At 38.0% G+C, this 11,201-nt stretch overlaps 1 protein-coding gene across 1 annotated transcript; it reads right to left on the reverse strand.

The window, feature by feature from the left end:
• Window positions 1–4,454: 4,454 nt before the first annotated feature.
• LOC124930183 (probable serine/threonine-protein kinase kinX) lies at window positions 4,455–5,288 on the reverse strand. Its single transcript, XM_047470540.1, has 2 exons — window positions 5,193–5,288; window positions 4,455–4,928 (listed from the first exon to the last, which is right to left on the reverse strand). The coding sequence occupies exons 1-2, from the start codon at window positions 5,286–5,288 to the stop codon at window positions 4,455–4,457; spliced, it is 570 nt and encodes a 189-aa protein (XP_047326496.1).
• Window positions 5,289–11,201: the final 5,913 nt, after the last annotated feature.

The following is an 11,201-nucleotide window of genomic DNA, read 5'->3' on the forward strand; positions in this document are numbered from 1 at the left end:
CACCGTTGCGGTGGAATCCGGGTGCGTCACGCAGCTGCGTCACGTAGGATGCGTCACGCAGCTGCGTTACGCAACTGGATGACGCACCCCAGACCATTTATACCTATTACTTGCATTTCATTGTTATGGTGTCTCTCGATTGATACTATCATTTTTTTCAATTGCAGCTGAAGTATTTGCTGACGTATTTGTTGTGTACAATGGAGAGTGGCAAATTGCAGCCAATGGTACCAGGTCTTTTTCTGCACAATCATGCAAAACTATGGATATACCCCAATGTACTACATTTGCTGAATTAATTGATATAATCTATGAGACGATTAACGTGCAAAAGTCTGCATATGATTTAGTGATTAAAGTCATGTATGATCCTTCTGCAAAACTTCCCCCTGTTGTTATTGAGGGAGATAAAGATGTGGGCATGTATTTATCACGGTTGATATCGGGTCGAAGTTCGTCATCTTCTTCACCACTTTGTGTCTCATTAGTAGAGAAGTACCCAAGTCAAGATAGTACACTACCAATCATTACTCAAAATACTATACCCGGCGTTGTTTCTCGAGTTGTTTCTCAACAGATTTTATTTGAAAGTGAAAATGAAGGAGGAGGAGAAGAAGATGAACTGGCTCATCATGAACTGATTAATCATGAACGGGTTATTGACTTTAATTATGAACAGGTTAGTAACTTCCAAACTACTATTAGTCCTGCATCAGCAATTGCACGCACGCCGCACCGGTCAATACCTACACCAATGGGTACACCATCTAGTGCAAGAGCGTCAATGGGTACACCATCTAGTGCAAGAGCGTCAATGGGTACACCATCTATTGCAAGAGCGTCAATGGGTACACCATCGACAGACCCGACAGACGTATCACCGACAGATGTATCACCGACAGACCCTTCATTTGCATTGGCGTTAACTAGTGAAACCGTATTGGAAGTCAGTACGTTATTTGATACTAAAAAAGAACTTCAACTGACGCTATATAAATATGCGATGACTTATCATTTTGAATTCAAAGTGAAAAAGTCTCGAAAACATCTTTGGTATGTGAAATGTATGGATGAGACATGCAAGTGGAGCTTACGTGTTGTGAAAGGTAAGTTTTCCGAGATGTTTGAGATTCGGAAATTCAATCGACAACACTCATGCTCAGTTTTGTTGAGGCCGGAGAAAAAAATGCAAACACTGGCATGGGTTATTGGGCAGTGCATGAAGGGTAAGTACATGGACCATCACCATAACCACTTGCCTAAAAAAATAATTGAAGACATGCAGTCAGCTTATGGGATATTTTTGACTTATAATAAGGCTTGGAGGGTAATGGAAACGGCTTTAACGGCAGTGCGAGGAACGGTAGAGGATTCCTATGGAAAATTGCCTTCATACCTATACATGTTGGAGAAGAATAATCCGGGTACCATTACAGATATTCAGACAGATGAGCACGGCCACATCAAGTATATGTTCATGTCTCTAGGCTTCTCAATTAGGGGTTTCAAAGCCTTCTGTCGTCCCGTATTGTGTGTTGATGCAAGTTTTCTCAAGCACAAGGTGGGAGGTCAACTATTGGTGGCTGTTGCATTGGATGCCAATGAGCAACTGTATCCTGTTGCATTCGGCGTTGTTGATTCAGAGAATAATAACTCGTGGACTTATTTTATGCAAAAACTTAGAGAAGCAATTGGATTAGTTGATGATCTCGTTTTCGTATCCGATAGACACCCAAGCATAGCCAATGCCTTGTGTGCTGTTTTTCCAGAAGCAGACCACGGTGCGTGCACATATCACATAAAGATGAATATTAATGCCAAATTCAAAACTGATAATTGTCATGTCGAGTTTGATTTGGCTTCTCGTGCATACACTATCCCCCAATTTAATCGGTTTTTTGACAAGATCAGGGTTAAAGATCATAGGATTGCTGCCTATTTGGAAGAAATTGGGTTTCAAAGATGGAGTAGAGCATATTTCTGCGGTAAGCGATACAATCAACTCACAAGCAATTATGCAGAGAGTTTGAATAGTCAGTGCAGGGAAGCCAGAAAGTATCCAATTTCAGCAATGCTTGAGTCTTTAAGAACAACATTACAATGGTGGTTTAATGATAGAAGAGAAAAAGCGTCCAACCACCAAGAATTTTTATCTCCAACGTATGAAAAGTTATTATGTGATGGTTTTGAGAAAGCAAGATTCTATACTGTATCATCCCTTAACTGATTTGAGTTGTATGTTCATGATAATGAGGCACATTTTAAAGTCAATTTGAAGGACAAGGACTACACTTGTAGGGTATTTGAAGTCTCCGGTCTTCCTTGTACACATGCACTAGCTGCTGCCCGTCACAGGAATGTGGTTCCTTACGACTTATGCTCAAGGTATTTAATTGTTTTGAACCTATTTATTTAACCTATTTTTAATCGTTTTATTTTCCTTCTCATAGGTATTATACAACTGTATCTTGGTTGAATGCATATGCGGAGACATGTTATTCGGTTGGTGATGAAGAGAATTGGGATCTTCCCGATATTATCAAACAACGCGTGTGTCTAAAACCACATGTGAAGGTTAAGAAAGGTCGGTCACAAACTAAACGTAGGACATCCCAAGGTGAGGTCCATAAGGTCCCGAGACGATGCAGCTCATGTGCAGGTCTAGGACATAATAGAGCAACATGCAAAGCAGTGATGCCTGCACCGTCTACTGCAAGAGCAAGAGCATCATCTCAGCAGCATGTGCCCTCATCATCTCAGCAGAATGAGCCATCATCATCTCAACTGTACGAGCCATCATCATCTCAACTCTACGAGCCATCATCTCAACTCTACGAGCCATCATCTCAACTGTATGAGCCATCATCTCAATCTTACGAGCCATTAGCTTAGAATGAACTTGTTAGTGTTGTGTTGTGGTGTTAATGTTGTTTTTGTAGACTTATTACCAAGTAAAGTGTATTGTATCCATGATTCAGTCAATGTTGTCTTTGCATTCAGTGAATGTTTTTGGTGTTTTTGTAGACTCATTTTCTGGTGTTAGCTGGCTGATGTAATACAGGGACAGGGTGCATTCAGATAAATGCTAAAGGTTTTCCATGCGTTAGGTAGGATGCGTCACGCAGTTGCGTGACGCAGCTGCGTGACGCATCCTGCGAGACATGGTTTAAATAAGTGCAGAACCTATTACATTAGACATGGTTTGTATAACTGTGTACTTAAGGCATTAAAATAATTGGTGCACAACCTATTACAATAACATATATAACATCAAAAACGTTTGATATCATTAAATCAACCATATTACAAAGGTTTGGGATTAACATTACAAAAATTTGATATCAGTACAATAGTTTCATAAATAACCTATGGATCTACAAGTCCATGAAATAACCTCACTGCCCACTTTTCTCTCCAAGCTTTCATCTCATTTGAGGTCACTTCTGCTAGATTCAGACCTGCAGTCAAGTACTCAATATACATTAGTACAAAGACACCACAATCTCCACTCTTAGTTGCTTTGGGGACTTCTGATTCTGGAAGTCTTGTGTATGGCAAAACGGAATCAGGGTTAAGTAGAGGAAATCTTTGTTTATCTTCATGAGGCAATGCCTTGTCAAATATAACCGGAATCATTTCGCACATCGGTAGCACATATTCATCAAGATTAGCATAACATCCAAGATCGCAGTCATATACGTCTACGCGCCATTGCTGTAAACGGACAACACAAAGTATCCAGTGGACGTCTTTGATGTTCAAAGGAATATATATATCATCGCATACTTTCCAACTGTTCATAAAGTTGCTTTCGTTGCCCCAGAAGAATTCTAAAAAGTTTTCAATGTCATACTCAATACAACTTTCCTGAAATTTAGGATAACCAGCAGTGAACCTGGTGTGGAGCCAACAATCTGCAATAAAGAAGTTCTTCTTATATGTCTTTGGATATAGCCAAAATCTTCTTCTCAGAATGAAGCAGCCTGCATCGATTTCCTACACGAGAGAAAAACATTCAAAATACAATCTGCAATTGTGAAATGATTTTAACATGAATATTACTTACCTGATCTTGCACCCAGTTGAACCTTTTTAGCACTCGGCGAAATAATTCATTATCACCTAACGTAGTATGGAGCTCAATTTTTGTGCCGTCAGTGTTTGGATCTTTAAGCCATGTTAGCAATTGATGAAGAAGTTGATCGTCATATTTTAGAAGTGGATTGACGGTGATAGGATCTTTTAACTTGGGCATTTTTAGATTAAGGTCGGTGAAATCTGGATCATTCTTTCAGCCTCCTATTCCTTCTCGTGACCAATATGTCTTTCTTAGGAAGAGGAGGAGGAGTATTGCATATTTTCACTTCATCTTCATCATTTTCCTCTATCTTCTTCCCCACCTTCTTCCCCACCTTCTTCTGAAAAGTCTTCTTTATAGGCTTTCTCTTCACTTCCTACGCCACTTCTTCCATTTCCTTCTCAATAGGATCAATAGGATCTTGAACAACGTTCTCATTCTCATTCACTGCCTCTTGAAGATTGTTCTCTATCGGCGGATCCTCAACAACGTTCTCATTCTCATTCACTGCCTCTTGAAGATTGTTCTCTATCGGCGGATCTTCAACAACGTTCTCATTCTTATTCACTGCCACTTGAAGATTTTTCTCTATCGGTGGATCCTCAACAACGTTCTCATTCTCTATCGGCGGATCATTCTCATTCTCAATCTTCTTCTGCTCCAATTCAACACTGTCCTGCAAAATGGCTCCATTATTAACCTTCTCATTCTCCTTTTGCTCCTCTTCTTCATCGAGAATGTCATTCAGTCCAATGACATTCTCCTCTTCTTCGTCACGAATGTCATTCTCCTTTTCTTCCTCTTCTTCGTCACGAATGTCATTCAAACCGATGTCATTCTCCTTTTGCTCCTGCTACAAAATTGAAAAGAATTTATATTCAGGATGCGTCAAGAAGCTGCGTCAAGTAGCTGCGTCAGACATAAAGTAGTAAAAAATAGAAAGCTCAAACAGAATTACCTGGTTGGTGACATGGTTGGCGAACTGGTTGGTTAGACTGAGAATCATCTTTTCAAACCGAATAAAGTAGTTTTGTTGATTCAATTTGATGTCTCTTATGTCTCTCTTCATCTCTTCGACATCTTTCTTTATCTCTTCGACATCCTTCTTTATCACTTCGGCAGCCTTTATCTGAACAGGAGATGTCGGTGCCGGTTCACGTGCAGGTGCCGGTGATGATGGAGGTGTTGAAGTTCCGGATGGGGGACTCATGTTACGTAGGCTACGACGCTTGATGGCTGCTTTGCTGGGGGGATATATCATCATATTCAACCTTCCTCTTCCTCTTGGAAGGTTGGAAAGTAGTAGGTTCTTCATCAACATCTTCATCATCATCTTCATCAACATCTTCATCAGCCTTTCTCTTTTTCCCCCATCAGTAACTCCCTCAAACAAATCATTGAATGAATTGTCAATTTGTTCAAAATCTTCTCCACTGTACAAACTCGTCTCCGTGGAGGACTCTTCCATCTTAAAAAACACAACGCTATTAAAGGCAGATTGTACCTCCTGAAATGTATTCTTCCTTTTGGATTGATACAACAGTATCCTTGGGCGAAAAGGGCCATCAACGTCTTTCCTTGTGGCGAATTTAGGGACAAAGTTTTGAATGATCTCATAGCTCCACACTTGTAGTGCTAGTACAAACCCATACACGTTATAAGCAAAAGAATTAGTAACTCCACTCCCTTTCCTGGACATATATACGGACCTGTGGTGTTTCATGTCCTGGTCAAGACCCCTCATGGTGAATCTAAAGGACACCTTCCCCCATGGAAATTGGAGGAAATCTTCAACATCTTCAACCATATGGATGATTTTGAGATTTAAAATCCGTTTTGGGTCATATGAGAAGAGGTACTAGTTAATCAAGCAGATCAGCCCGATCTTCCATGCGTCTTCCTTATCGGTGCATTTCATGAAAATAGATTCCAACTCCATCATTCGAATTGTCGTATTCCTTTTGAAATATTTTATCAGCAAGGGTGGACAACCTCAGCATTCATCTTTGTATATAGGCAATCTGTCGAAGTTGAGGCCTGTAATCAATGCGTACTCTTTCAGACCAAAAGTATATTCCTCCCCATTCAAGTTGAAAATCATCCTATTCAAATTGGCCTTCACCTTCCGAAGCAGCAACTGATGTAAAATTGTCCCTGAGAACAACAAGTCTGGGACTCCTTTCAATAAATACTGAAATTGGGAATTTAGAGCCCTCTCCATAAGACCCAGCGCTTCAAACCTATCAGATACTTTTTTCAGGGCTAGGACAGATTTCAATGAAATCCTACCAGGAAAATCATAAACCGTGAAGTCTGCCATCTACAAAAGGGAAAACAAAAACAACAATGTTTGTGAAAACCTTTCACAACAAATATAAACAAACGAGAAGAAAAGCAACCGTCAAAATAGCTAGAAACAACTGTCAACTGCGTGACGCAACTGCGTGACGCAACTAAGTCACGAAACTGAGTGACGAAACTGAGTGACGCAGCCCAACCCATAAACCATGCATGAACCATTTGAAAGCAAGAAGCATCCTACCCTAAACTCTAACATAAAACATGCATGAACCATTTGAAAACAGGAAGAAACCTACCCTAAAACCCTAACATAAAACATGCATGAACCATTTGAAAGCAAGAAGCAACCCTAAAACCCTAACATAAAACATGCATGAACCATTTGCAAGCATGAAGCAACCCTAAACCCTAACATAAACCATGAATGAACCATTTGCAAACAAGAAGCAACCAACCCTAAAACCTAACATGAACATAAATCAATGAATGAACGAACCATAACATAAACCAACATAACTAAAACTAACCTGATGAAGTCAATGAATGAACGAGAAGACGAAGACGAAGACGAGCAGGAAGAGACGTCGAGGCAGGTGCGTCGTCGAGGCAGGTGCGTCGTCGGGTGCGAGAGAGAGAGAGCATGAATAGTGGTCGAGGCTTATTTGGGTTTTTATATAAAATAAAAAATAAATGTGACGCATCGTATCCTGCTTGACGCATCCGAGATGACGTATCCGAGATGACGCATCCATCTTGACGCATCCGAGATGACGCATCCGAGTTGACGCATCCGAGTTGACGCATCCTACGTGACGCATCCTACCAAACAAACAACCTGCATTCAACGAATCAGCGAATCAATGAGGAACGTTCTGTAAAGGAAATATACACGAACTGAATACGAAATCGAAAAAAACAATAACGAAATAAACACAAAATATAGTGGAATGGTCGAATGAAATGTCAATTTGTTCAAAATCCTCAGCGCTGTGCAAACTCGTCTCCGTTGGAAGTTCTTCGCAGCTATAGGCCATTGAATATGGTGGAATGGTCGACGGTGCCTCTTCGATTGGTTCTTCAGCGATGAAAAAGAAGAGAAAGTCTTCTCCGCCACCATTAGGGTTCACGGCGGTGCGGAGAAGACGGGGAAGAAAGGGGGTGGATGAGAGAGAAAATGAATCGAAAATGAAAAAAAAAATTAAGACTTTATAGGGTTTAGGGTGCGTCACGCATCTGGAGGGTGCGTGACGCATGGGTATAATGGTCATTAAAAAGTTTGGGAGTCATCAGCGCTATAAAAATTATCCCCCCGCACCTTACGCATTTAGCCCCCTTTTTGGGATCATTTCCCTAAATTTCCCGGTATAATAGTTTAGATTATTTGTTTAGATATTAATTTTAGATATTATCGAACTAACTATAATATTGAAATTTTAGATGTTCTTGTTTATTAATTATTTTTTGTTTATTAATTTAATTTTTTTTATAAATAAATACTTAAAATTTCAATATTCTTATCCATATCTTAATTCTTAATTCTTAATTTTATGACTTTGATTCAGCTAATAAATGGAGTTTATCCTTATCAGCACTTGCATATTAATCTGGGTCAAAGAAAAATAGATAAATGTTTATGTGTAAAAAACAGGATAGATAGTTATTTTAATTTTTTCTGCATGCCCTTCATCTTGATGTAACATTTAAATTTATAAACTCACTCTTTTTTATTATCATATTTTTAAATACTTTTTATTTATTCACCATCATTTTTTTATATATTTTTATTTATATAATTTTATTTAATTATATATAATTATTAAATTAATTATTTATATAAAATATAAATTTGAACATATCTATCCTGTTTTTTACACATAAACATTTATCTAAATATAAAAATTTAAATCTCTTCGCTTTATATATATTTGTTATTTAGAAATTAACAATATTATATAATTGTTTAGTTTTATAATTGATAAAAATGATTAATAGATTAAATTTTTTTTAAAAAATATAATGAATAAATTAAACAATAGATTAAAATTAGACAATAAAAATAAGAAATAAAAAATTATTATTTCTTAAAATTGTTTTTTATTTTAATTAAAATTTAAAATTATATATTAATACAAACTTATAAAAATTAATATATTCATATAATTTATTTTAAAATTAATTAATTTAAAATTAATTAATATTGCAAATTAAAGTTATTAAAAAAATCAAATTATTTTATATAAAACATTAAATTTATAAATATATAATTAAAAATATTAAAAAATTAAAGTGATTAATATTAAAATATATATAATATTAAATATTATTACAAGTTAAAAATAATAAAATTGGTGTATAAGTTTAGCAATTGAAATGAGATAAATACTCTAAAACATACTTGAATAAACTAAAGTGAAGTGAATAAGCTTAGAATCAAACTCACCAAAGTCACTTAAATAAATAAACATCACTGATAAGAAATTAAGAATCATATTCAACCCTGTTAAGGCAAACTAGACAGCCTAAATTAAACTATACAACGGGAAATTTGATCAAATAACCTCAAAGATGAGGTTATTTGATCTGATGATAAATTGATAATTTTATTGCGCTCGTGGTGATTTTATTTTTTTTGAACGATTTTGCCCTTGTCGCGAAACGCTAAGTCACTTAGCGTTTCGCGAAGTGACGACATGTGAAATGTCCAAATTGCCCTTACTATTTAATATAACCTCCGTACTTTTTTTTCATTTCTTTTCTTCTCCTTCTCTCTCTTCCCGCTCTTCTCCTCCTTCTCTCTAAACTCCGGCGGCGGCGGCGGCGATCTCGTCGGAGATCTCGGCGGCGAAGTTCGTTCGAAATCCACTATGAGCTCGACGACGTGCACGAGCATTGTTCCAATAGGTACGTCTATTTGAAGCATGTTTTATTGATGTTCGTTTTCTGAGATTGATTAGGGTTTACTTCCCGTTTCGCTAAGTGCCCAGCGATTCGCGAAGGACTTCTCGTTTCGCTAAGTGCCTTACGATTCGCGAAGGCCTTCCCGTTTCGCTAAGTTCATAGCGATTCGCGAAGTATTAATTATCCGTCTCTAAATCAAATCATGTTTTTATATTGCAGCTGAAGTTTTCGTTTTCTATAATGGAGAGTGGAAACTTGATGCTGATGGAATACTGTATTTTGATGCATCTTCAATCAAAACATTTGATCTACCCCAAAATACTCGTTATGCTGAATTACTTGATATACTCTACGATAGACTTAATCTCCAGATATCAGCATACGATTTAGTGCTCCAAGTGAAGTATGATATTCCGAATATCAGAAATCCAAAACCTGTTTTTATTGATAATGATGGGGATTTGAACACATATCTATCACGCTTGATTTTGGGTCGAACAGTGTCACCATTGTGTGTATCTGTAGTGGAGAAGTCAGCGTTTACTAAAGAAAAGATACCACTACTTACATACCCAACTCAAGAAAGTATACTACCACCACAACTTACTCAGAAATTTGTTCCACCTGTTGTACCCTTGGAATTCTTTGTTGAAAGTAAAAATGAAGCCGGAGAAACCTCTTTGCCTCACATCCCACTTACTCAGGACTTGCATGTTAATAGTGGTGAAAAAGCATCAATACCTATACAACCAAGTGCAAGAAGATCATCATTGGGTACACCAACTAGTGCAAGAAAGGCATCAAATGGTACACCAACAAGTGCAAGAAGATCATCAATGGGTACACCATCTAGTGCAAGACGATCTTCAATGGGTACACCATCGACAGACCCGACAGACACATCACCGCCAGACCCCACATTTGCGATGGCATTAACTAGTGAAACCGTATTGGAAGTTGGTTCGTTCTTTGAAAATAAAAAAGAACTTCAACTTGCTCTATATAAATATGCGATGGCCAATCATTTTGAATTCAAAGTGGAGAAGTCAAGAAAAAATCTTTGGGAACTCAAATGTTTGGATGAGACATGCAAGTGGAGTTTGCGGGCTGTGAAAGGTAATTTTTCTGAGATGTTTGAGATCCGGACATTTGAGCATCAACACTCATGCTCAACTTTGTCGAGGCCCAAGAAAAAAATGCAAACACCAGCATGGGTTATTGGGCAGTGCGTGAAGAGCAAGTACATGGACCATCATCATAACCACTTGCCTAAGAAAATAATTGAAGACATGCAGACAACTTATGGGATATTTTTGACTTATAATAAGGCATGGAGGGCAAGGGAAAATGCTTTAATAGCGGTGCGAGGAACGGTAGAGAATTCTTATGGAATACTTCCATCATACCTTTACATGTTGGAGAAATGTAATCCTGGTACCATAACCGACATACAGACAGACGAGCTCGGTCACTTCAAGTATATGTTCATGTCCCTAGGCCTCTCAATTAGGGGTTTCAAATCCTTTTGCCGTCCTGTATTATGTGTTGATGCTAGTTTTCTTAAGCACAAGGTGGGTGGTCAATTATTGGTGGCTATTGCATTGGATGCGAATGAGCAACTATATCCTGTCGCATTCGGCGTTGTTGATTCAGAGAATAATAACTCCTGGACTTATTTCATGCAAAAACTGAGAGACGCAATTGGATTAGTTGATGATCTCGTCTTCGTATCCGACAGACACCCAAGCATCGCTAATGCCTTGTGTGCTGTTTTCCCAGAAGCAGACCACGGTGCGTGCACATATCACATAAAGATGAATATTGTGGCCAAATTCAAAAGTGATAAGTGTCATGCGGAGTTTGATTCGGCTTCAAGGGCATACACTGTCCACGAATTTAATCGTTGGTTTGAGAAAATCAAGGT

The sequence above is a fragment of the Impatiens glandulifera genome, chromosome 3 (genome assembly GCF_907164915.1).
Source record: "Impatiens glandulifera chromosome 3, dImpGla2.1, whole genome shotgun sequence".
NCBI lineage: Eukaryota > Viridiplantae > Streptophyta > Magnoliopsida > Ericales > Balsaminaceae > Impatiens > Impatiens glandulifera.

Excerpts from the sequence above, each read along its gene's own strand:
- LOC124930183 (XM_047470540.1), bottom strand. The coding sequence starts at position 5,288 with ATGAGTCCCCCATCCGGAACTTCAACACCTCCATCATCACCGGCACCT. Across the intron at positions 4,929-5,192 it reads TTCAGATAAAGGCTGCCGAA|GAGCAAAAGGAGAATGACAT; the intron begins GTGATAAAGAAG and ends ATTTTGTAGCAG.